This window comes from Puntigrus tetrazona, unplaced genomic scaffold (genome assembly GCF_018831695.1).
Source record: "Puntigrus tetrazona isolate hp1 unplaced genomic scaffold, ASM1883169v1 S000000008, whole genome shotgun sequence".
NCBI lineage: Eukaryota > Metazoa > Chordata > Actinopteri > Cypriniformes > Cyprinidae > Puntigrus > Puntigrus tetrazona.
Genome location: NW_025047688.1, coordinates 1,816,388 through 1,843,486, shown reverse-complemented (window position 1 = coordinate 1,843,486; position 27,099 = coordinate 1,816,388). Strand labels below are relative to the sequence as shown.

The 27,099-nt window shown below is 36.1% G+C and overlaps 2 protein-coding genes across 2 annotated transcripts; one reads left to right on the top strand and one right to left on the bottom strand.

Annotated features, from left to right (window-relative positions):
• The first annotated feature begins 297 nt into the window (after nt 1-297).
• pdxka (pyridoxal (pyridoxine, vitamin B6) kinase a) lies at nt 298-7,673 on the top strand. Its single transcript, XM_043229624.1, has 11 exons — nt 298-860; nt 1,060-1,114; nt 3,536-3,640; nt 3,863-3,946; nt 4,564-4,598; nt 4,689-4,774; nt 5,149-5,194; nt 5,275-5,386; nt 5,968-6,104; nt 6,305-6,371; nt 6,505-7,673. Exons 1-11 carry the CDS (start codon nt 780-782, stop codon nt 6,615-6,617), a joined length of 921 nt encoding a protein of 306 aa, XP_043085559.1. The 5' UTR covers nt 298-779; the 3' UTR covers nt 6,618-7,673.
• Nucleotides 7,674-13,504: 5,831 nt separating this feature from the next.
• On the bottom strand, nt 13,505-23,611 carry si:ch211-141e20.2 (nectin-3). Its single transcript, XM_043229617.1, has 8 exons — nt 23,314-23,611; nt 21,262-21,606; nt 20,423-20,725; nt 15,860-15,962; nt 15,550-15,683; nt 14,725-14,818; nt 14,256-14,298; nt 13,505-13,878 (listed from the first exon to the last, which is right to left on the bottom strand). Exons 1-8 carry the CDS (start codon nt 23,396-23,398, stop codon nt 13,864-13,866), a joined length of 1,122 nt encoding a protein of 373 aa, XP_043085552.1. The 5' UTR covers nt 23,399-23,611; the 3' UTR covers nt 13,505-13,863.
• Between the last annotated feature and the right edge of the window lie 3,488 nt (nt 23,612-27,099).

The following is a 27,099-nucleotide window of genomic DNA, read 5'->3' as shown; positions in this document are numbered from 1 at the left end:
CGGACAAGACCCTTTTCTATTCTAACATGACAATGCCTCTGTGTATAAGGCAAGGTTAAAAGAAACGACTGATTGAGTCAGTGTGGAAGAACCGGAATTGTCCGCAAAGAGCAAAAAGTCATAATCCTAGCTGAACATCCTCAAGAACACGGAGAAAGAACAGTACACATACAGGGCTGGCATAAAAAAATACATCTTTATTGTGACTTTAAATGCAGTCCCTGAGCCTACATTTTTGGAAAAATAAATTAAAAAAACAATAATCCAACCAACCATCCAAACAAACACAACTTGAACTTATCTTGTATGTAGTTGAGCCAATTCGCTTCCTGTGTTGATTTATATATTTATAATTCTGGGCAACCATGACTGTCCTTTATTTATAGTTATATTTCATTTATTAGTTAAATGCTTTGACGTTTATTTAGTCCATTAACAACGCGGCCATAGAAACCTCTATGTAACTTCATTCAAACGTCAAAAGCAGTCCTTCTGTATTCACAGCCTCGCTTTTACCTCGAAAACAATCCTTCTTCGACGCGATTGGTCAGTTCTTGAAATCACGCTGCGAGCGCTTTTAGGTGTCCTTGCAAACGCCTGAAGAAAACAAGCTCACCCGAGTCCATCCATGTACTGTGCAGAGGCAGATGATGAACGTCTGTCCTTTCTGAAGCGATTTTACTTCGTTTTCTAGCCTGGCGTTTGAATGCGAATATTAAAGTCATTATAGTAAAGTTATTATAGCAGCGTTTTGCTTTAAGCTCGCGCCAGCTGCAAGCATGGACTGCAGAGTTCTGTCAGTTCAGAGTCATGTTGTCAGAGGATATGTGGGAAACAAATCTGCTTCTTTTCCTTTACAGGTAAGATCAAGTAGCTTTCGCAGTGCATTAGACGCCCGCACAAACATTTCCAGCTTTAACGTAGTTGTGATGCAAAGCACGCCCGACCTCAGCCTTTGCAATGGATGCATCCGCTTCCTAAACCCTTACAAAATAGTTTCCCACTGCGATGCATGCGAGTATGTATAACATGTTTGACTGGTTAATGTGTCACTGCTAGGTGCTGGGTTTTGAAGTCGACACTATCAATTCTGTGCAGTTCTCCAATCATACAGGTAAATGCTGTTATCAATAAAGCGAGAAAACAACAAAACAAACACTAAGGCATTTGCATAGCCAGTTTTATTTTTTAAAGTTTTCAGGTTTAGCTTAGCTTGCATGCTGATGTCAAAAGAGGATAAAAAAAATGTTTTAAACCACTGAATAACAGATTGCAGGACAATAGAGGAATGGCCTTATTATGTAACCATTGAAATCAGGTGATCAGAGTTTGTGAGGAGGCATTACTACTTACCCCTTTCGATTCTCTGTAAGATACTTGTTTAGAGTTTAAAACACTGATTCTGAATTATTATTAAGTTTAGCAATGCTGTCCAAATATGTTCTTTGCGTAGGCTTGGGAAAACCTGATCAAAGTCATCTGGGTGGGCTTATCTTGGGACTGTTGAACTGTCTTGGTATGGGAAAGATTTCTTAAGGTCAAAGCTCAGCTTTCCTTGTGTTGAACGGCATGTGTCGGTATTGTTTTCCTTTCTTGAAACAAAGCTGTGAGCGCAGTATGACCCTGTTCGCTCTCCCAGGCTTTTTCCTATCATCTTGTTTTCTGCAATGCAAAACCGTAAGGTGGTGTCCTGCTTTTTTAAAATCTAGATGTAACAGTACAAAACTACCATTGCATGGAAAAAAAAAACATACCATATAGACAGAAGTTAGGCATATAAAAACAATATAAACCATACAAACACTACTCTGATGGGTTTTTTAGTGACTCTTCTGCAGGTTGTTTACATGCCAGTAGGTGGCAAAAAAAGACAATTTTTGTGAGTGAGACTACTTATTTAATTCAACCGTTTTTTTTTTCATTAGTTTTGATTAAAACCCCACCTGCCTCTAGCTTCCTAGTTGCCCTTCAGGCCTTGATTAGCTTGTACAGGTGTGTTTAATTAGGGCTGAAGCTAAGCTCAGCGGGGCTGCGTCTCTCCAGGGCCGTGTTCTCCACCCCTGGTGATCTGAAAGGGTTAGTCGCCCCAAAATGAAAACGGCCATTAATTCTGTTTATGAACTATATTCTTTAGCTTCAAAGGAGTTAATTTTTATTGCTTGTGGTCCATTACCACGTTCCTGGCCTTCTTGTCCACAGTTGGACATGTTTGCACTGAATGTGTTAAGCGGGGTCCTTTCAGAGCAGGTTGCTAGGAGCACAAAAGGGCTCTTTGTGTTTGCTCTGCTGCTCATGTGCTTCCTTTCCCACTACATCCACCATTTTCTTCTTTCTTGGTTTGTGTTGTAACAATACTCCCACAGTTCTGGCTCTTTCTCACAGCGTCCTCCTGCTACTTATTTCTCATACGAAGCAGTTTGTGCTATCCTCCTTAAACATTTTTCTTCCCCTGCAAGATACAGTGGTATCAGGACTCTCGTTTATGAATGTATGTCTTTAGAGTGAAATAAAGCAATCTTGTAGCATGTTTTAGCTTTGATCGCATCCAATCGAAATCGGCTATGAAAGGGTCATTCAGTAAATGCAAAGGAAGTGAAAGAGACATACAGATGATGATTCTCATTTGGCAGAGAGACCGGACCATTATCAGGACAGTTATGCATGTGAAATAAAATAAAAAGCACTAATATCTTTATCCCTGAAGTCACTTGTATTATTATCGTACAGTTACAAGAAGTACGCAGATACAGAACATGGTCCTAAATGATTTCATCTCGAACCCTTCACTATGAAAGGGTAGTAATATTTGATCACAATAATTGAAATATCTTATTAACGTAATTTATTGCTTCCTTGATTTATTTCCCGTTTTTATTGATTTCTCAAATGTCTTAGTGGCATAAATGGATTCCTATATTGTAGATTAAGTGTCACAGCAGTTTTCTTCCAGTCTTTGTTTTATTTAGCCAACACAACTGACAGTGGAAGTACCACATCAGCTCCCATCAGGTTTATTTTAAGCTTTAATTGATTTACAGATGTTCTGCTTTCCGCATTGAATCGTCTAAGACTGTTTGCTGTAACAGCATCTAATGTTTGTATAGTGGTTCTGAACACCTGAGCTCCTTGTAGATGTTTAACATGTAACCGTCATCCAGTTAATCTTTAAAAGTCTGCTTCTCAGTGGGTTGTATTTCTTTTAAGAACATCTTTTAGACCTTTTTATGGTGCTAGTACAAAGATGTGAACTATTCTGTGTGTCCATCATTTGAAATTAAAGGTAAAATGTGGACCATTAAACTTGCCTGCGATAAATAGTTGAAGTTATTATTATTATTATTATTATTATTTATTTTTTTTAAAGAATTACCATTTTGCTTTAGGTGCTTAATATTTTTTTTAATATGTAGTAACTGTTTTATAAGGAATTATGAATAGACACCACCCTTTAGCGCTTTTAGCGCCCTTTCTCATACCTGCATACATAGATAAGATGCATATGATGCAGACTTGAATGAAGTCTTTCTCTTGCTAGGATATGAGCACTGGAAGGGCCAAGTGTTGACCGCGGATGAATTGCATGTCCTGTACGAGGGGATCAAGCTCAACAACGTCAACCAATATGATTATGTGCTCACAGGTACCATTACGTCTGCTGTTATTAAATTAATGAGATACATAATTCAATTACTGTGAGACACAGCGCAAGCCCAGATTGGTTTAAATTGGATTATGTATTTCTAAAATTACCAAAACTGTTTTTAACTGAGATAAATTATGCATCACTGCTGCTAAAACCCTGCCCTTCGAAGCTATGTCCACCCACGTTGCTCAGTTGATTTGATCCAGCCCTTTCCTTCAGGGTACACTAGAGACGATTCCTTTTTGGATACGGTAGTGGACATTGTGCAGGAGCTGAAGAGAGCCAACCCGAGCCTGGTGTATGGTGTGTATATAATAAAGCAGCAGCGTTACCACGTTAAAGTCTCATTTTGCTCACACGGAAACACAATTTTATTAAAGAAAGATGAATAAATGCATATTTCCCTTTTATTATTTCACGTTAGCTAATGTATTGAATTTGCAGCTCAACTCTAGATGATTGGAGTCATTCGAGATGATTAACCACATGGCTCCAGTTGATTGGTCTCTGGTGGTTCTACAGTTTATAAGATTGTTCACCATTTAAATATCGTGGTTCAGTGTTTACTGTAAGCTGGTTCCTCTGAATCCCTCCACTTCCCCAACATTCACCCGTCTAGATACATACTAAATTTATACCAATTCACACAGCAGCAACATGTCTCTGATGCTCACAGTAGTGCGTCTATGACTGTAGAGCATACAGCAGGAGCATAGCATATCTTATACAATAATGTGCTAAAACATATTTAAAAGTAAAAGTAGTATTAACAAAGCATACCTTATTATAAAGTATTAACCATATATATATATATATATACACATAAATTGACATTTTGAGCACTGATCCAAACATCAGCATGTGTTACATTGTTTTATGTTCATTTGACTTATTTTTTTGCTGTATTTCTGCCTTCAAAGTGTGTGATCCGGTGCTGGGTGATAATGGAGCTATGGTGAGCATATTCATCAGAAACACTGTGAAAGATGTGGTTAAAATAGCTTAAGTGTCTAAACACTTTTTTTTCTTTTTCTTTTTTTTATAGTATGTTCCTGAGAACCTGCTGCCTATATACAGAGATAAAGTAGTCCCGGCCGCAGACATAATCACTCCCAATCAGTTTGAGGCTGAGTAAGTCTTCTTTTATGCTGCTCTGTATCCTTTACTCTAAGGCCCTGTGTGCTTTTAGCTCATGAGGACAGATGATTTATTATTAGTACGCTTCTAGTGGGTTTCTTGTGTATCATTTGTGCTCCCCCGCCCAGAACAAATGTTCGCTAAATATAAGCAGAGTCACTTAGATTTCATGTCTGTGCATATGTGCACATTTTTAGGATTTTTGGTTGTTGTCTCTGCTGCTATTTAAATACAGGCAAAATGGGGGAAGGGGAGCATTTGTGGATGGTTGAATTTTCATGTTTTAGGCCTGTGGTGCACCCATAAGTCACTGTCGTTATGACACACCCCATGTAAATATATATGTAATTTAATTTTCTTTCTCACAGGCTCCTCACTGGTAGACACATAAGTTCAGAAAAAGATGCAGTTGAAGTAAGTTTAAATAATAAAAACAAATGATAATAATAATGTTAACATATACTTTGAAACTGAAACTGTTGGGTGTATTTCAGGTGATGAAGCAGCTGCACTCGATGGGTCCAGACACGGTGGTCATCACCAGCTCAGACCTGCCCTCTTCTTTGGGAGCTCAGTATCTTGTTGCCCTGGGGAGCCAGAAAAGAGGTACATTTGGTTGAATTTCTACAGAAGTTGGAGCCCAATGCAATGAAACTAGTTCTTGCCACGCTTACTTGAGATATTTCATCATCACTATTTGTCTAGGGTGGAGTAATGTTCAGTTATATTTCAGTTATTTTTCAGTTGCCTCATTTTGCCTATCTTGTTCAAAGTACAGTTGGCTGTAAGTCTGCGTGTATGCAACTGATAAAAGGCTGTAAAGTCAGCGTGGTTGAGCTGTTTTGGAAACTTGATAAAACCATGTTGGTGGTAACACATACTTTAACACTTCTTTTTTTTTTTTCTGTGTGTCACTTGTTACCACGAACAGCCTAAAGTTAGACTACTAACATATGGACAGCTTAACTCAGTAACATATAGACTGTTAAAGACAGACCTACTTTGAGCTACAATGGTGTTTAATCAGTTATTATATTATAACCTATTTTTGAAATAACGCCATTTCATTAAACCGTTAACTCTCATGTTGCAGTATCAGCACTCTTGCCATTTGTTAAAGAAATATTCAAACTATTCCAATATTCATTCCAGTTTTAAATGATGTACAAGTGTTTTTTTTATTTTAGTGAGAGCAGATGGTACACTGACGACACAGCAGATCCGAATGGACATCCCTAAGGAGGATGCTGTGTTTGTGGGAACCGGAGATCTCTTTGCTGCAATGCTGCTGGCGTGGACACACATCCACCCAAATGATCTGAAGGTCAAACAGCATATACTAAAATTTAGTTGCACTCTCAAGTGTAAGAATGAAGCAGTTTGCTTTTTAAGCAAACCGTATGCAGAGGCTGCATTTGGTCATTTAAGCAACCTATAAAGAAATACATAGCTTAAGTGCACAAATAGTTTGGGGCCTGTGTTATGCTAAATTATAACCCAAAGCCCTCAATGTGCCTTTGACAGGTGGCCTGTGAAAAGACGGTTTCAGTCATCCACCATGTCATTAAGAGGACTATTACTTATGCAAATGGTAAGCAAAGAAATACTCCCTGTACAAATCCCCATTACTGTGTGAGTGACGTGTCCCTTTTTGGCAGCCGTATTTTTTAGTTTTGTACTATATGATGATAATGTAACTCATCCTTTACCTTGGCTCATCTCAGAAGCGGCCGGTCCCAATCGAAAGCCCAGTCCTGCTCAGCTCGAGCTGCGGATGGTCCAGAGTAAAGCAGACATTGAGGATCCCGTCATAGTGTTGAACGCTGTCGTTCTGTAGTGCTCTAATCTTAGACTCTGTACTAGACGATGTGAATGTCATTGAACAGCAAGAGATTACGATCACAATACTCGGGCACTAATGTTCTTAGAATTGATACTGTGATTTCTGGTACTCCCAATAGTGCATTAGTGCAGGTCCTGCATCGAGAAACTAACACGGTACCTTATGTTATTATGTTCACATTCCAGCCATGATGTGCATGTGACTATCTGGCCACTGTTAGTATTTTATAATGATTTATGCATCGGAATTAAAGGGATAGTTCACCCAAAAATGAAAGTTGGATGTCTGTCTGCTTATCCTCAGGGTATCCAAGATGTAGAGGAGTTTGTTTCTTCAGTAAACACAGTATGTTTACTGAAGAAACAGTATGTCAGTCATATAATCAAAGTCAATGGGTAACATGCAAAAGACTTAAAAATGTGTCACGTGCCGGATGTTGTGAATAAGCGGAGGATTTTAGTGTATAAGAGGTAAAAAAGATATACTGTATTTTTGTGCAGACCGATGGTTTTGTGCATTAAATCCTCAATGTATGGTCACGAGCAGTAGGGTTTCATTTGGTTTCGTCTGTGTATGTTTTGTTTTTCTTTGGAATGCCTGGGGCCCCGTTGACTTCCGTTATATAACTGACAGACTGCAACGGTTTGTGTTTACTGAAGAACCCATATCTCCTACATCTTGGATGCCCTGGGGGTAACCAGATAAACATCTAATAAAACGTTTTTGGTGAACGATCTCTTTAAGTATTTATAATGATTTATTAACATTAAGAGACTGTCTAACGTATCAGTTTGATGTCTATAATGGTGTCTTCTATGTAACATTTTATTTGATCTGTTAGTCCTATTTCCTCAGAACAACTGTACAAGCCTGGTCAGGCCAAGTTTGAGCAAATTGTCCATCGAATATTAAAGATCAATTGTCTTTACTAGAATGTGCCTTGAAAATGCTGCTGTAGTAGATGATAAAGTGTATGCAATGATTAGTGATAATTACCATAGCAAATATTTTGACTATAAATTGTAATAAAATTCAACTTTTATAAAAAAATTTGTATTGAAGAATTTTGTTTTTTAATGATTATGGTGCAGCTGAAGACATTTTACTATATTTTAGACATTTTCTTGCATTGTTTTTATTTATTTTAGACATTTTTTCTTGCACTGAGGATGGTTAAATGCTGCTTCTTTGTTGAGGCTCAGTGACAAATGTGCTCCAGCACTGTTTTCATTCGATGAACTCATTGCACTCCAGGCCATAACCTTACATAGATTCATTTAAACGTTAATGTAGCCAGGTATAAAGACCCATTGATAATATTATAATAATTGAGTTCACTAAAGAAAAAAGAGAGAGAGAGACTGTTTATTTTCTGTATCTATATTTGTTCACATCAGCAGATTTTTTTAGTTCTCTTATCGCAGTTGAATGAATACGTAACGTGGGTGTACGTAGCCTCAGCAGTCAATCAGAACAGGTCACTGTTCAACATGTCGACACAGAGACGAGGCGCGGGTGCAGCTTCTTCCGGTTTTTTTCTCAAATCATAGCCAGAGAGACGGGGTAGCTGTGTGCTAGCAAGGAGACAAAACCAGGACAAAATTTTGGAGGTTTGTAGTCGGATCACATTTCACCGAAGATCCGGAGTCGTGTTATAGAACAAAGGAGAGAAGTTACGTCGGCTAACCACTTGCCCTTTTGTCTGGGAAGTTGCCACGATGTCCATCATCGTCGTGTTACACTTTGATATACCCGGAACAACGGTGAGATATGTGCCATTTTAGCTGTTGCATTTTAGGTGCTATTATCCCTTGTTTTCCGTGTGTTGAAGGGAAACAGTGATGGTATTAATGTAATAAGTAAACTGTAGTGCATTATGGTGCGACGTTTTGAATATATTTACAATGTGGTTATCAGTTCATGCTGATGTATGTGTATATAATAAGAAAGGGAAGTATTTAGTTCTTAATGCCAATTTAAATTGTGATGAATGTAAAATGTTTTATTTGCACTATGCGAACTTGAATACGTTCTTGTCGCTCAACTGAGTTTAAAGTAACTATAGGGTAATTTTTTGTGCATTTCTCTTTCATGAATAGGCCTATAGTGTTAGAGTAAATGAAGCACATTTTCTGTAAACCTCTAACCCTGAACTCAGAATGGGTACTGTTCTGTTATTCGCATATGGTTTTGATGTTGTTAAGATAAATTATATTTTGAAGGTTATTGGTTATTTATCATAATAGGATTGAAATACTGTTCATATGAACAGCAGGTAAATGTGTGAGCACTTTAATGTTAAGTTCTCAGAAATTATATATTTAAGACTGAATGTTGTACAACGGAAAGACAGAAGATTTGATATCTGAATAGAGACGAAGATTTATGTCAAAGTTACATGTAAACGGTTGTGTTTTTGACATTTTATATCCTGATTGATGCATCTGAGAACGAATGGTATTGAATGTAAATTTTCTGACCCGGTCTGCAGGTCAGGTTTTTGTAGGACGGATGTTGTCCAGAACCAACATCTCCAGTTATTTCGATGGCGAGCCAAGTCCACTGAGAAAGTCCAGCACTGATTTCCCTATTCACCCCCACATAATTTACAAGTATCTTTGGAACAAGGTGAACTGCACAACCTCTATGGCAAATACACTGGAAACAATTTTTTCTATTTTTATTTAAGGGCCCAACGGACATTCTTTTATTTTCTAGTGTGCACACTACTACTTTTATTTTTGTAACTTCTGGGGTTATTTCACATTTTGTACACTGAAAAAAATGATTCTGAGTGTAAGTAAATGTTATGTAATTAAAAAGTGTAATATTAACAATACATGTTACGTTTATAGCTTTACGTGAAAATACCTAGTTTTTAATTAATCTACATTTGTTCAAAACACAAGACTATGTGCATTTTTTCCTTTACAAAATTTCTATAATTATTAGTAATTCCAGCCAATCTTTTTAGGCACACACACACAACAAACAATAACCTTGTTTTATTTACTCAGTACAAAATAATTCGCTCCTTCGTGTGTCGTTGGTCTGTAAACCCCGCGCATTTCATACGAGGACCGTTTATTTTAAACGAAGAGGATCACGCAGACTGAGCTTAAGGTAAGAATAAAGTTAGTAAAGTAACATTAGTTGTTTAGTTAGCTATACGTTACCACAGTCTTTACTGTTTTAGAATTGTTGTGCAAGAACTAGGGTTTGTCATTGTCATTTGAAGATAACGTTGTCGCACGTGGAATGGAATTACTACCATGTGGCTACAACGGTAGGAGGACATTCGCTTTATGTGTAACTGAAACTTTGCAAGTGGCGATAAATTAGTGGATTCTAATGTAATATGAAGCTAACGTTAGCATGCTGTTGGAAAGTAGGGCATTTAGTGTAAGCTAAAGTTAGCACACAGCTATAAAATTTAGTGTAAGCTAATGTTAGCGCGTGCATGTTTACCGTATATTTTTCTTATTGTTTTGTGTCTAACGTTAAGTGACAATAGTCTCTGAAATTGGTCAGATATTGTCACTAACACAGGAAAATAAGAGGAAACTTAGTGATGCCCTTGACATCATAAATGAGGCGTGTGCTTTTAAAATTGTAGCAGTTATAATGTTGTAGCATTCTGATAGACCTGTGGTAAACTCTCGTAACACATTTTTGTAGGAAAACTGCATTGAAACTGTGATCATTCTCTACCTTGGTGAAAAGACAGAGGCGTTAATCAAGGACTACAAGGTAAAGAAAATATATTTCTGCCCTCTCACTTATTATACATGCATACTGATGGATTCTTATATGTACATATGACTCGCTCCACATAAATATTTTTGATGCACATAAGTTACTGTATATACATATAGACAAATCCCTTGAAAAAATGAAGGTTCACAAATGTATTTTTGATGCACTCACACATTTCTTGTCTTAAATCACAACAGTGCACTATATACAGACAGACACATAGACAGATGCACAGACACAGAGAGACACTCAATTAGACAGACAGGAATAGAATATACAGTGGGATTATATGGTTGCTGTGGTAGTTTTGAGCAGTGTTGTGATTTAAGACAAGAAATGTGTGCGTGCATCAAAAAATACATTTGTAAATGTCTGTCTACTATGTCTATCTGTCTGTGTGTTTATCTGTGTCTGTTTATTGGTCTACCTACCTAGCGTCACACATTACTATTTTAAACCTTTGTACTAAGCTTTCAAGCCATCATAAACTTTGTTTGTAAAGCTTTACCTCATCTACTTCTCTGTGGCATATTTTACAGGTTTGTGATGATGATGCAGCCATCCAAGAGGAACTCACTTCATTTGTTCTTAAAAAAACTGAAACACAGGCTTTCCAGAAGAGCTTCCTGGAGCTGGAGGATGGAAATCAAAAATTCTCCCCAAAGTCCATAACCTCAAAGTCAGCTTTCTGGCCTATAAGCTATTGTTTAATCTAGAAGGTTTAAGTTCTGGTAAAGTTTTACAGTTTACAATTTTCAAGTTCTCTTATGCACTTTGTGAGCCTGTTATGTTTACAATGCATGATGTTTCTGATGCATTCAAAGTGAAGCTGACTGTGACTATAAGTGAAAAATTTTGCACAATCTAAATTTCAGTAAAAACCCAAAGTAACTGAAACTTAGATTTTTCTAAGAACTTCTGCTCCATTTTCACATGATGATTGTTTGTGAGCTTGCTGTTTTAGAACATGTTACTGTGAAAATGTTTTGTTACTGTTTTGTATTAAAAATACAATGTCATTTAAAGAAAGTCCTTACAGAAAGTAATTTAATTGGTACAGTACGTTGAGACAGAAGTCCATTTAGATGGCCACGGCATGCATTTCTTGTGATGTATCAAGTGAATTAAGGGGAAATGTTTAAGTATATTCCTAAAATTGAGAAAATAAAGCATGTCAACCTTCACTTAATGAGCTTTCCTTTAGTGTCTTAATGTGACAGACCCAGATTCACTTTGAGATGGCCAAAATGTCAGTTTATGTTAACTAAATTTTAATATTTGAGTACATTTTACTGGTATTCCATTGAAGTACCAATGGTGAAATAGTAAATGGTACTAAAAAATAAACTATTTACATTCATACTTTTAATAGAATACTCTGTTACTAATTAGAAAATTGGAGTAGATCTAACTTGAAATGTGCAATGTGGAAATGTAAAAGTTTCATTGGAATCAATCAAAAATACACATTTAAAGCTATTAAAGTCATGTAGATCACACACACACAAAAAAATAATTAGAGAAATGCTAAATTAAGTTAACTTTACGTGCAAATTTTATTTAAACAAACTGTAAAATTATGTAGTTTGTACAAAGACTAGTCTTGCTTCAACTACGATATAAAATTATGCAAAAAATTCATCATATTTTTAAGTAAATCAATGAAACATTTTTATCAGTGTACAAACAGGTTAACTGTCAAGTGTAAACATAAGAGTGGCTACTCAACTGTTACTCTTGTGTCTAAAGTATTAGTAAATAACTAAAGCATTTTAGTAAAGTGTTGAAAATGCAAGAACAAAGTAACGCAAGTAAAAAAGGCACTCCCAACTACTCATGCAAGAAAATCTTTATAAAAAAATATGTATAACATTTAGAAACAGAAAGGAACAAACAGAAAAAAATACTCCAACCACCTACAAGAAGTAAATTACCCTCAAATTTAACTTGTCAAAATATGTTCTAAAAAAGTATTTTTAAAAGAATATCAGCAAAACCTGTGGAAGTCAACGTTTGAAGCTGGGGACAAACGTTCTTTAAGAAATTGTAAAATGACAAGCAAAAGCAAGTCACTTTATCACTTTCTAAAGTTGTCTGTAGAACCCTTAATCCGTGGAGTTCTCCAAGTCGGCCTGAAGCATTTCCTTAACGGACATTTTGTGAATTGCTGTCTTGGAAAGATTTGGGGGCCAAACGTATCAATACCATGTGAAGGCATCAAGGGTCAAGATGATATTATCTGGATCTCCTGCTCCATCAAGCCATTTCAATAATTTCTGTCACCACTCAAATTTCTGCATGGCACAGATTAACTATAGCATGTGCGCAAGTTATAAAACATTTTCATAAAAAATGTAAAAATTTGTAAACCCGGCTGTGTATGTCTTAGTTATGAGGAAAAAATGTCAGGAAGGAAGTTCAGCAAAAAAAAGTATTTTGTGAAAGTGGGATGTGGTTTGGAATTGGCTTAACGGTCAACGTACAGTAGGCAGATGTGGGCCTGGCTAGAACTTTCATACAGAACAACGCAGCTACATTTGAAATATCATCGAATTCTGTCATAGAATTTATCAAATAAGATGTGGAAAAAATGCCAAGTTTCCAAGGAAAAAAGTAGTCCACCCCTATATTTATCATTAAGTGCAGAACCATGAAAAGGAACTCATGCCATCAAACGGGTCATTTAATTGTTGACGATTTAGTTAAAATAAATAAATAACGTTGTTATATTATTTTTTATTATATATATTTTTTTATTTGCTAAATTCTATGACACAATTCGATGATATTTCAAATGTAGCTGCGTTGTTCTGTATGAAAGTTCTAGCCAGGCCCACATCTGCCTACTGTACGTTGACCGTTAAGCCGATTCCAAACCACATCCCACTTTCACAAAATACTTTTTTTTGCTGAGGATATACTGAATGTCCTTCCTGACAATTCTTCCTCATAACTCAGTAAATAAGACATATATTCACACAAAGTATGTACAAAATGAGGCACAACTTAAACCTGATTCAGCTGCTTGGATAGTGTGCAATATAACTCCATGCTATTCATTCTTAGGGAATTTCCCACTTCCCACCGTCAAACATGGAAGAGTTCATGAGAAGAGAGGCAGTACATAAAAAATCACTCTTTTTTTTTTTTACAAGAACACATGAAACATAATATTACTCATACAGAAAGGGGACTTTCCACCACATCAAAATCTTCCTTTCATTTCACTTGTTTAGTGGAGTCTCAAGCCAGTCATTTTGTGTCAGTAGAAAACAGGTTTTCTTTCTCTGAATCCTCTTTTACGAGTACATCAAACATCACGGTTGGTTAGGACAGAAAGTAGTATTTTGTTCTCCAGAAAACGTAGATGAAGACAGGACAACTGGTTTAGGAAGGAGCTTGAGCTGCAGCTGGTATAGTCTCTGACCAATGAATCACAATCCAGCATTCAAACAAGTGTATGGAGAAACAGATTATGCCCAGTTCAGAGATCACGTTCCTGTGGGGAGAAAATATAATTTAGCCCATATAATCAGGAATAAGATCTAAACTTTTAACACTACATTTTAAAAGTTTGGGGGGATGAGATTGATCAACACAGTACAATTACAGTAAAACAACTGGTGTTATAGCAGATTTCTGTTTCAAACAAATGATGTTCTTTTGAACTTTAAATTCATTAAAGAATTTTTAAAAATGTATCACGAATTCTGTAAACATATTACACAACAGTTATTTTAAATGACCCATCTCAGCGGTTTAAAATCCCACTCTTCCTAGCTGCTCGTAAAAAAATAACTGTCAAAATATGGAGGAAAAAAATACCAATATAAGAAAAAAAGTTCAGAAGTAATAATATTTATAAGTAACACTTACCTGTGGATCTTCATTATCAGAACGCCTTACTGGAATCCATTCCCTACAATTACAATACATTTAAATTGACTGAAATGCAGTCCTTCTGCTACAAAAAGTTCCTAACAGCAAGAATAAATGGCGAAAGAACGTTCAGAACATGCCTCTAACATTTGAGAATAATAGAGAATAGCTTATCCTCTGCTGCATCATTTCTTAACACCACCATATATGATATATGATCTCTCACACATATCTGCTTATCTCTTGAGAATAAGTCTGTTTTCTGTCTTTTAATATCAAAACAGACTGATTTAGCAGAGTGCAAGACTTGTTTGTGTTGCTAAGGGTTTTGCTCGGTAATACTGATTGGGAGAAGGGGGTCGTAGCCGTTCTGTATCACGAATAAAACACAGCTGTAACCCACAACAGAATATAAAATAATAAATAAAGACGTATTTTTATAATATAAAAATGTGTTTAAACTCACGGCTTGAATTTAACAATGGCAGCAGCAGCAGCAGCAGAAGCGAGAACAACACAGCAAACCAAACCAAACAGACTCCAACAGACGGTGCTGCATTCTAGGAAAGAAGGACAGAGAAAAATGTCAGTTTAACACAGTATTTTGAAAAGGCTACAGACATGCGATGATTCTATTTATCATGGATTACCATGTCCTGAATGAATAATAATAATAATAATTAGATAGGTGAGTGAGAAGTCATTGACAAAGAGCATCAAATGCTGTACTTCAAGTTCAAGAAGAATCAGTACACTAAGACATCGACACGTCATTCCCAAGGCATTTAGCACGCACAATAAAAGCCATCTCAGTGCTGAAAAAGCAATGTGAAACCCAGACCAAAATGGCTCAGGGATATTATTTTTAGCCGGGTAAGTCTATAGATGGAAAGCAACCACCTGTTACTATCCCACTGAAGTGCTGATCAATGCTCCTAAATTGTTGTTTCCATAAATGTTTAATACGTTGACGTTCAAGGAGACACTGTAAGAACTACGAACACGCAAAACAAAAACGAGCAATGCATAAACCAAACACAAAACGCCATGCACACTATGCATCACACAATGTAAAATCGTTTACTTTATAACCCTGTGTAAGATGCACGAACACAGACTGAGAAAACGGCACAAACTACAGGCTGTATCCTTCGGAAAGCATGCACACACACAAACACATAGCGGAAATGTTTTTTGCAATAAAGGGAAGGTTAAAATTCAGCTCTAAATGGTGCTTCAACGTGCATTTTCATTTCATGCATCAAACTATAAAAATAAAAAGCAGACTCACCTTTATGAACATGGACATACAGAGAACCTAACGAACTTCCATACTGGTTTGAAGCTTTACAGATGTACAAGCCGTTTAAATCAGAAGACGGGAAAGGAAGACTGTTGCCTTTATAGATAGTGCTTTTATTGTCTCTGTTAAAATAGAAGCATTTGAAAGATCAATTAACATAACATTCAGATCTGCCCAGTATGCCATTAGATAACCATTAGATAACAACTATCAGGGGTGACTGAATAACTCTTTCATAGGCACAGCCTGTTATATACCTTCCTCAAAATAAAACTGTAAATGGTTTACAAGACATTACCTAGTCCAGGTGTAGTATGGGTCTGGGTTGCTATCCGCTACACATACAAATCTCTTGGTGTTCGTTGGACTGTCGGGAAGTATCACCACGGACTCTGGAGGATCTAGGAAAATAAATGAAACAGCAAAAATATAGCTATGTAATGGATAATCAACGGCTAGCCGTGCATTAAAGGAGAACAGGCCTACGCGAAGTGCATTTAAAATCCTTTAATGCATGACTATCCGTTGATTATGCCACTTATTACATGGTCATTTGCCAGGTTATAGACATGTAGGGTAAAAAATACTGTTTTCGAGCGCTAACGTTCTGATGACGTCAAATCAGACACAGAGATCCAAATTGTGCACCAAGATCATATTTATTTGAATCAATTATACCATTTACTTGAAATAAAATTATTGATTGGGAGAGAGAGAGAGAGAGAGAGAGAGTTACCTGCGTCTGTGCATCTCTCTATAGCCAATCAAGTAGTAATTACTTCAAAAAAAGCGACAACCTCGTTGTTAAGAAATAAAATGTATATAATGCATTAAACGGTTTTACTGCATACCTGCTAGCCAATGAAAATTGAGTACTCAAACAGACACTGAAATAAATATCCTTAAACATGTGCGCAGAGCAGGAATAAGTACAACATTATAAGCACACAAAAAGTTGAGTTAACTTAAAAAATTTGAATTTCTGCAAAGCATTTTTTTGTTTACTCCACTTATGCTATGCCAAACCTTTGTACAAAGATATTTGAAACTGCTAGGATAAATCTAACTGTCCTAACTGTGTTTGTTTAAAGTTAAAATGGTGAACTTTAAGAAACTAGTAGGTAGCAAATTACTTATTTTAAGTAGGTTCAACTTAAACCTCTTCCGCAGATTCATGTATGGCCTTCACTTTAAAAATAGAGAATGCAAACCATACTGTAAACGCAATACTGTCATTTTTACAGAAAAAAAAAATTATTTGACTATCATGCCAAGCAACACACATTTTCTGTTAGCATGAAATGCAAAAATTTTATATAGTTCTCCAGTCATCAAAATAAAATAATTAAAAATAAAATAAATCAGCTACAGTTTCAGACTATATCAGAAGACATAAAAACAGTGTTAGACAGTCCCTTAATAATAAAAGATCTTAGTGAAGCTATAGGCGATATTAATAGCGCACCAGGGCCAGATGGCCTTCCAATGGAGTTTAACAAACCACTTAACATATACAAGGAATCATTTATCACTGGAAAGCTTCCAGATTCATTAAGACTGGCTATAATAACTTTAATCTTAAAACCAAATAAGCTTCCAATAGAATGCTCATCACCAATTTAATGGGATGTGATAGAAAAAGCACTTGCTAGAAAATTAGATAAATATCTAGATTAATTATAGATTATACAAAAAGACAAGGTTACCATAATATTAAAAGGGTTTTAAATATTCTTTACAAGAGGTATAATGAAAAAGAGAGCGTAATGAAATCATTAGACGCATACCAAGCCTTTGATAGAAATCCATCTCTTTGAAGTTCTTTCAAAATATGGAAAAGGCAAAACCTTTAGATTCGGCTGTTGTAAATGGACTGAAATGTTGAGATACTAACCAATAACACCATCTCAAAATCATTTAATCTGCAGAGACCTACCTGTCAGGGTTGTAAGGGATATTAGCCATTATAATTGGGTGGAAAGATCATCATATTCCCTTATTTGCTGATGATGATATATTTTTTCTCACTAATTTTAAACACGGTATTCCCAATTTTTTGAAATTAACTGAATAATTTGGAGAATTTTTTGGTTATAAAATAAACCATTGTTTCTTAACAAGTAAGAAAAAATATATAAACATATAATTACTACCCAATTTATGAATGCCACAGGTTTTAGATACTTGGCTGTCAAAAGTACTCCCAAAGTTAATGAAATGATTTCAACAAATGATGATCCCCTGATGGAAAGAACCACTTAAGCATTAAAAAAAATGGTTAAATTTACCTATATCCATGATCGAATGATTTAACATGAATAAAAATTCTGCCCAAATTTATTGCACTGCCAAACATGGAAATGGAGTGGAAAGATGCATGTCTTAATGCACAAACACAGACAATAAATACAAAGTTTAAATTACTTCAATATACATTGTTAAAGAGAATCTATATAACACATGTCAAGCTTCATCAAATGTCTGCTTATATTCCAGATGTGTGTTCTAAATGCTTGGATATTCTGTTAATATATGCTTATTAAGGTGCGTTTATAACAAAATAAATAAATATTTATTTTATATTTACTATTTAAAATAAAGTGCTGGAGTAACAAAATTGTTCCCAGAAGTGCCAGATTAAATTCTCAAATCAGAATAATATCCTAAAATGCTTCAGCATTAAACAAGACTTCAGAGTTTCAACGCATGCGCTAGAGCAATCAAGTATTACAACTTAAAACAAACTTGAAAGTCATAAAACCTTTAACATTTAAAACTCAAAACTGTCTTTGGCATATGTTGCTACTGAACTAACAGGAACAAATCAGTACTTGTGCACTTTTAGTCATATGAACTGCAGCTACTTGAATTGTAACAATGTTTGTGAAGGACTGGACTCCTGCAAAGCAGGAGGGCTCAAGGCCATATAACATTTTCTGTTCCAAAGACAAACAAGGGGATTGGAATGTCATGAGGGTATGTACTTATTGACAGAATTTTCATGTTTGAGTGAACTATGCCTTAAAAACACCCACTTTTGCCTTCTGCATTAGGAAGACCACTGGGACACACACAAAAGCTAATTTGGTGTGGTCTATTAAATCGGTACTCAACAGGGTCAATTACTTGAAAATGCACTTTAAAATAAGCATTCTGTTCAAGGGTGTACCCTACTTTGTAGTGGCTGTAAAAACTGGTTTTGAGCACTTTGAGCCGATATCAATTCAGCAAGCTCCTGACTCGTCCGACCTTGCCTCTTCGTCGCTTTCCAAACGATCAGGTCGCAATGTGAGCTAAAAATCTTCAAAACCTTGACGTTTATGCTTCCATAACACGTGTTTGAAAAGGACCTCTCTAGTTTACACTGCATCCCAAACCTATGAACGGAAAAACAACAGTTAGACGCGTTGCATTCAAACTAAATTGACATTGTTTAAAACACAACATAAATATAACATACAAAGAAAATGTATGAATCACATTCAGTGCTGATAATAATTCCAAATTACTTTTGTTAAATGGTGCTATGTAAAAAAAAAAAGCTCTTGAAATACTAGATATCTGCTGATAATTCAACACAGTTAGACCGGATGCTATATAAAACACATTATGTTGTATGTCTAAGATCATAAGAGTTAACAAGGTTAAAAATAGTACAGTAGTGACGAGTTGCATGCCTTTGGGGTAAGTTCAAAATGAACGGTTTAAATCATTAACTGTTACATTCCATAGAATAGTCTTTCCAAAATACAACCTTACATTTTATGTTAAGCATTTGTGCAATTTATTTAGGTTTTTTTTCATAAAACTAAAAGGAAAGCTTACCTTAACCAGAGAACATCCAGCTCCTTCTAACATATCAATGAGGGGGAAACCATGAGCAAAATGCCACGGAAACAGGATGTGTGAAGGAATCAAAATATACCCAAAATAGTTCTGGGTATTGTTATATTTAACAGCCATTCATAGACTTTTAAGCAGGGGTAGTACGACACTGACTTTGTAGCATGTTCGCTTTTGTCCTGACAAAAAACTGAGGCAGAGTTGTCACACTTTATCTTCAATCGCTACGTTCCCTCATAGACCACATAAGGGAACTGATGGCAGTGGAAACAAGCTGGTCATGCATCTCGTACTGTACTCGACCGCTCAGTGGAAACAAGCCATTTTGACAATCTTTTAAAAGGAGCAGTATCTACTACACAGCTGATTAAAATACTAACTTTACTGATAAGATGCACAAAACGATCACATGCGTTTTATCGCCCAGCCTATCCTGTCCACACGGAGACACGTTTAGGTGTACATGCATTAGTTTTGTATCGTATAGGCATTTTGTTGACCCTGGAACAACATTTTATTAAAATAAAAATTAGTCTTGACCATATCTCTACACCTAAACAGATGTACAGACACCAATGTACAGACACCAAACACTGACTGTAAACCTAAACCTCACAAAAACTGGTTCTTCAAATCTGATTGGCTAATCCCAATGTTGTTCCAGGGTCAACAAACATGCTGATCCAGGGACATGTAGCACTTGGTAAAATCAGGTTAGCAGTATAGCACATCATTTTGTGCTGGTTTCATGTTTTCAGGTGGATGCAGATATTTCAAGAGACAAGGAATGGCCTTGGAAGTATAAGATCTGTTATTCATGTTTAAAGCTTCCGAAGACTCGTAAATGTATGGTTAAAACGGTTTCTGATCCCTACTAACTTACATAGTGTTTTTTTTTTTTCCAAAATTAGTTAATAGGGACCAACAACTCGCACTATTCAAAATTATTTATATTTTTCATTTTTGAGTTTATGTTTTGACATTTTTTTAACCAATATGAACACAAATGTTTACTTACAGTGGATGTTTATTGAGTAGTTCAGCACCAGTTCCTCAGCCAGGGTTTTGTGTTTCACCACACACTGGACGTTCTTCTTGTTTAAATGTTTGAGTGGGATACCAAGTAGGTAGGATACAACAGTAACGGTACCGTTGCTGTTTACTGTATGATTGGTTTCAGCTCTCAAATATTTTTGTAGGTCTCCGACTCTCCACATCACTTCTGCTGCAGGCCGTGCATTTGAGGCAAAACAGGATGCCAACGTAACTTCTACATATCCAGAAACAGGTGCTTCTCCTTTCACGTTACCCACAGGATGAGCTGTATTTGAAACATAAAACAAAATATTCAATGAATCATTCTGTAATAAAGCTATACACATGGGAAGCTAAATGCACTGAAAGTGAGACGAAACCGCACAATGTTACAGAGGCTGCCCCGTCACTGGTGAGGATCATCTTACTGAGACAGTTAAAATGTCAAGCATTGTAACAATATGACATTCACAAAGAAGTGATGCATATATTTAGGTAGATTTTGAGGAACATTATATCGAGTACATTTTGAGATATTGAGAACATTAAGTAGTTTTACTTTCCTTTTTCAATGTAACTAACAATGCAATGCAAATACCATATCTGTATTTGTGTAAATGGCAGAAAACGTAACTGTCTCCAAGCAGAGGTTGGCCAACCGGACAGTGGATGCCATGACCTTACCTTACCAGGTCCAAGGTGAGCCGTGCCCACTAGGGGTGAGGATTTTGTAGTAAGCATGAAATATATAATTAACAAAGTTCCATAGTTGGTTGGTAATAAAAACAGAGATCTACGGAAGAATTGAACAAGGAAACGTACCAAAAACTGTGGCTTTGATGTTGGTCTCATATGGCCCACTAAAAAGTAATTTAAAGATGCATGTGTAGATCCCTTCATCCAGAAACCTCATTCTGAGCAGCTGAATTGAGCCATTTTTCTCTGCAAAGTTCCCAATATATTGTACTCTGTCCCCCAATCCATTTATGTGTTTAGTTTTGTCACTTGCACGAATGGAAAAGAAAGGTGTTTCTTCTGAGTTTTCTTGTGTCTTCTTGTTCCACGTAATACTGGTTAGTTGATCGTCAGTCTCAGTCAGCTGGCAAAAAAAAGTTGCGTTTTCTCCATATATGGTATTTGTACCATTTGGACCAATAATTCGTGCACCTGGAAAACATTAACACAGCATGAATTAATGGGCGAATTTAAACCAAAGTGAGAATATATTTGTGATGAGCGTCCCGAGTGGCCATCAGCGTCGCCCTGGTTACCGACGAGGAGCACCTGCTCCCTCCCGTCACAGGCTAAGCGTCCCAGCTGTCCCCAATCACAGTGTGATGCTGTGGCCTATCACTTTCATTCCCACCCATTATTGTCCGCCTATTATTGTCTTCTTTTCCACATTTAATTTCTCCCTTGCCCTCATTTGCTCTGTTTTTTTTTTTTTTTAATACAAGCTCCGCAAACAAGAGTGGTACGTGAATCGTCCATCACTCACAGTGAGTAAATGGCTTCTCCTTCCATCGTGGCTTGACACATGTATAGTTTATCTCTCTGTCACCAAGCAACCAGGGATTCATGAGTGATAAATGCAGGGAAATAGCTAGGCTTACAGAGAAGGTTTTAGAATTAGAAACACGCATCCAAACTATAATTGAGGAGAGAAAGAATTTAAGGCTTCACAGCCTGTGCTGCAGGGCAGCTGGGTGACCATGAGGCGCACTAGTCCCGGGTCAAAACACCGCTTTTCACCAGATCGCCGCTCGTCAGGACCTGCTCACTGTCGAAATCATACTCTAGATCTAATAGTGTCACACGGAGCAGCAAAGTGATATTTCAGATCACTATCTAGTCTTGTGTGAAACCTGTAAACTCTGCACCTTAGTACAAGTATGGTAGAACCATCACTTCCACCACAAAAGAATGCTTTCCAAGTAATCTTCCTGACTTATCCCAATTCCTTAGCACATCCAATACAACACAAAAACCTGATGATATAATAGAAATTATGCACTCTCTTTTTCTAGCACTTTAGATACAGTTGCTCCTTTACGCTTAAGAAAGATGAAAGAAAGCAGTCTCCATGGTATAATGAAAACACTCGCACTAGACAAGTAAAATAAAGGTATTGACCTCGACGATCGGACAAACTGAATAACAAACACTCAGGACTTAAATATACAACTAATTGACTAAATTAACAAGAAACAGCTGAAGACAATAATACAATTAATAGGAACGGAAGATAGGGCACACAGAGAACATGGCACAAAGACAAAAACAATAACACAGAGTTCAAAGACGTGAAAATATGTAACTAAACTAGCTGGGCCTTAATAGTAGGCCTTCCCCCCAGGATGTACTCTCGAAAGAGCTAATAATAAAAAGCTACTCCAATCTATTTCCCCTGTCCTCCTCTGAAATGGGAACCACTGATGTAACCCTCCTCTCCCTCTCCCCTGCCTACGTGCCTTTCTGAGTCTACTTGAACTTTGCACTACAAAATAATGTTTACTGAGGATTGCACCACAAAAACCTTTTCCAGTATGTGCTGCTATCCATTTTTCTCTCAACTTCGTGTACAAATACATCTTCATGTACAGTTTTTATGTAAAGCTCTTGTACAGTTTGTTTACGTGTACTCAACTAGGTATAGTAATTGTAGTATTTATAGGGCATGTATAGATGGTTAACTGTTTCTTTACACTCTCGTATGTTATTTAAGTTAACGAGTACGCATCACCGTGGTCCCGCGAGACGAGACAAAGCCTCTCCTCATAAGCTTCGTGATTTCACGCATGTTTCGTTGATATCTGACAAAAGATGCGGGACATGTTACGCGAGCAAGCACCACTAATTACTGGCTGTACTCACCTGATGTATGGAGGCAGATGTAGGGAAACAACAGATGAACCAGCAATGCCACCCGCACTGTTTTCCAACAAGAGCAAAGACGCATTGTTTCGTTTGGTCAACATCATCCATGTAACTAGGACGAAACTAGTGACTCTTTGTAGCAATCGTTCATCGTCGGATTTCAATTCACCGATTCATGACAAAGAAATGATCATTTAAATCCTTTAAATCCTCGAGTTTGTGCTTCTGCTAGGTCACGCAGCCCCGCCTTCGACTGATCGAGCACTAGAGCAGCACAGAGACTCGCATGTCTAGTATAGAAGCGCATGATCTAGCGCAGACATGTGAGGGAGCATCACTAAAACACTTCTCGTGATATCCATCACCACCAAAAAAAACCAAACATACATGTACACTGCATATGCCATCACTCATACGTGACATAAGAGCCAGATTTGTTTTCCAAAATTATCTGCACGCAGTTTATGGCGGCGTTTTAACGCCACCTTAGAAATACAAATCTCAAATTATTAATTATTAGATTATCATTTGCACGTGTTTTTACCGCATCCTCGGGAAAAAACAAACAAACAAACTGAGTTCTGTTTTAATGAAACTAATCTGTGAAGAAAGAAATCGCGTGTTGGATGCTTTGTCTCTCTTAATGAGTACATCATTTGAAAATAATGGTCACATGTCTCCCCCTTGCGGAGTTATAATACTTGAGCAATTTTATATGATTTTATTTGTTATTTTTTAAAGTGCAATTTAAACGGACTACTTCTAATTTCCTTTCTGACGAAAAAAATAGCGTCTTAATACTTTCTACTCCTTTAAAAAAGATCTTAAAGATTAAAAAGTACAATACCTTTTATTTTATCTTATGCACATATGAGAAGCTCAAACAATAAAAATGTTCACGCATCAAGCACATGCATTTCTATAACAATTATAAAGTCCTACAAATTATGAGTGAAACCTCTGAAGGTCTATATTCCCATTTATATGGTGTGCTGCAATTGATTACAAAATATGAAGAAATAAGACATTAACACAATAATAATAATAATAATAATAATAATGCTTTAACGCTAAAGCAATAAACATTTCAATAATTAAGGCATTCAAAACAACAAGAAATATTACTTAATCTCTGTCTGGGAAACCTTCTGGCTACGTGTAAGTCTTCTGAATAATGGCTACAAAATATTAGCCATGATTTTTGCTAAGAAGATTAAATGTGCCCTATATCACATAATAGATGTCAGCTGGGCTTTAGGACAGACAGACAGACTTATTTTGGTTGTGGCCTTAGTTTTATTAATGTCATTCAAACTTTGTATACTAATGCCAATGCTTCAATTAAATTACAACATGGTACTACTCAAAGGTTTATTATCTAGAGAGAGATCGTGAAAGATGGCTATCTGGTAAATTACAAACATGTTCATTTTAACTAATAGCCCATTTCCCCCATTTGCTCTGTTTGCCTTCAGTCTGAAGAAACAATCAACCGCTTCTTTTGGGTCTGTGCTTATTGTAAAGTGTTTTGGGTTCACTTTTCCAATTTTGTTAAATATTTACATCCAAACTTCTATATTACCCCCAAACATTAGGTTTTTGGTTGCTCTTTGAATTTTTACTCATCTTAATGCAAATGTATCATTATTTGATTGCTATTTTGTTGTTAGACTTTACATTCACAAGTGTGATTTTTCAAAGAAAACACTTATGAAAAAAAAAGGTTTTACTTTCAGGAAAGATTTTAAGGTGTGTGTTAGCTCTTTAAGAACCTCTAGTAATTTTATTGCATGTAAGACCTATTCATGGTAACATAGAATGCTTTTGATTATTGTTTGTAGCCTTCATTGTCTTTTCTTCTTACTTGTCTTGTAATTGTATTTGTTGTTATTTTATTGCATAATGAAAGTAAATAAATACATATAATAATAATAATAATAACAATAATAATAATAATAATAATAATAATAATATTAATAACAATAACAACTCATCCAAACTTATATAAATATACAAAAAACTCTTGAAGTTGAATTTAATTTACATCGTCATGATAAAAACAAAATGAAATGGCAAAACTTTACCAAAAAAAAGTGAAATTTTGTTATTTAGTTTGACTGATGGTTTATGATCTAAACCGGGACGGCCATCTGAGGGCGATCAAAACTCCATGTCTTCAGTCAAGACTAATGTAGGTAGTGGGTAACAAAGCCACTAGACAAGCATTCAACCTCTACACGTTTTTTAGAGGAAATAGCTTAACATGTAATAAACTGAGTCATTATATGATGTTTTACAGTAAACAGTACTTTTGTAGTTAACTAAAAAATGTCGTGGTTTTTCCTGTTTACAAAAAAGGATAGCGCTCTCAATCGAGTCATTTGGACTACAAAGCAGGGTTGCCAGGTTTTCAGTAAAACCTGCATAATAGTTTCTTAAAATTAGCCCTATTGTTTTTCAAGGGTAAAAAAATGGAGTAATATACAGCTTTTTGATGGGGTGTCCTTGATAAGAGTTGAATTCCGGTGGTTAAATATCACCTTATTGGGGCTGCTTTAACCCTCAGACATGAAAAAAACATCCCTCAGATGGAGCGGTAAAATAGCCTGATTACTGTACAAACACGGTGCAGGTGTTTTATATAGCTGTATTTCTGATAGTTAAAGCACGAAATGAACAAATAAGTGATTGAATAAACATCAGAAAGGTTTTTTTTTTTTTTTTTTTAACCATGGAACACACAATTTTTGGTACTTGGTACAATAAAATAAATATTTATTTATGCATAAATATTTATTTATTTAAGCACATTTAAAAAACAACCAAAGTTGACCAAAGTGATGTACAGAATAGCATAAAAAACTAAATAAGATGAATAACACTGAACCAGTGATCAAGGGGTTTTGAAAGCTACACAGAATAAATATGTCTTGAAAAAAGACTTCAAAGCAGAAATAGAGGGGGCTTATCTCGTATGAAGAGGCAGACTGTTCCAGTTTTTCTGACCTGCAGTAGAAAAACAATCACCTCAGTTTATAAGTGTCAATCTAGGCACGATGAGTAGACAGAAATCACTAGATCTCCATGTCCTAGAAGGGATGTATGGATGTAGATGATGTACATCCCTGTCAGGACAAATTACTCGGGGCTTTATACACAAATTTTAAATTTAGATTTTAAAAACCATTTTGTATTTTATGGGTAACCAATGCAGTGCTGATAAAATATATGATAAAATAAAGTTATTGGCTCATACAAGTATTTAACTTAAGTGACACAAAGTACACAAAATAAGTCCTTAGCTAGTTGTAGTTACTGTGGCAGCCCACGACAGCACAGCTTAAAAAACTGAAAACTCAAAAACTCTCAGATTGCTCCTATTTTAGCTCAACATTTTCTAGACAAAAATACCATAATATATTTGCAGATATTTAATAAACATGCCAAGTTACCATACTTGTTTATCTTAAAAACGATGATATAGTCAAGTAGTGTTCTGGCCTGGAATGTCAGCCTCTGTATTAGATTGTGAAACCACCCACTGTCTCTCTCTCTCTCTCTCTCACACACACACACACACACACACTATGTATATATTCTTTTTTCTTTATTTACCATGCTGTCATTTCCTAACGTATTTTTATAGGAAATTAACAGTGAGAAAATATGTTTCTGAAAGTGTTGCAATTGTTTAGGTGATCACCTAAAATATTGCTGCTGCATAGTTGTATTTTTCCACTTGCTAAATATGTTAATGTAGTGACTATTTCCATTTTGGTCACT

Excerpts from the sequence above, each read along its gene's own strand:
- pdxka (XM_043229624.1), top strand. The coding sequence starts at position 780 with ATGGACTGCAGAGTTCTGTCAGTTCAGAGTCATGTTGTCAGAGGATAT. Across the intron at positions 3,641-3,862 it reads ATATGATTATGTGCTCACAG|GGTACACTAGAGACGATTCC; the intron begins GTACCATTACGT and ends CCTTTCCTTCAG. Across the intron at positions 3,947-4,563 it reads CAACCCGAGCCTGGTGTATG|TGTGTGATCCGGTGCTGGGT; the intron begins GTGTGTATATAA and ends CTGCCTTCAAAG.
- si:ch211-141e20.2 (XM_043229617.1), bottom strand. The coding sequence starts at position 23,398 with ATGCGTCTTTGCTCTTGTTGGAAAACAGTGCGGGTGGCATTGCTGGTT. Across the intron at positions 15,684-15,859 it reads CCATACTACACCTGGACTAG|AGACAATAAAAGCACTATCT; the intron begins GTAATGTCTTGT and ends CTATTTTAACAG. Across the intron at positions 14,299-14,724 it reads GCCATTGTTAAATTCAAGCC|GGAATGGATTCCAGTAAGGC; the intron begins GTGAGTTTAAAC and ends TTGTAATTGTAG.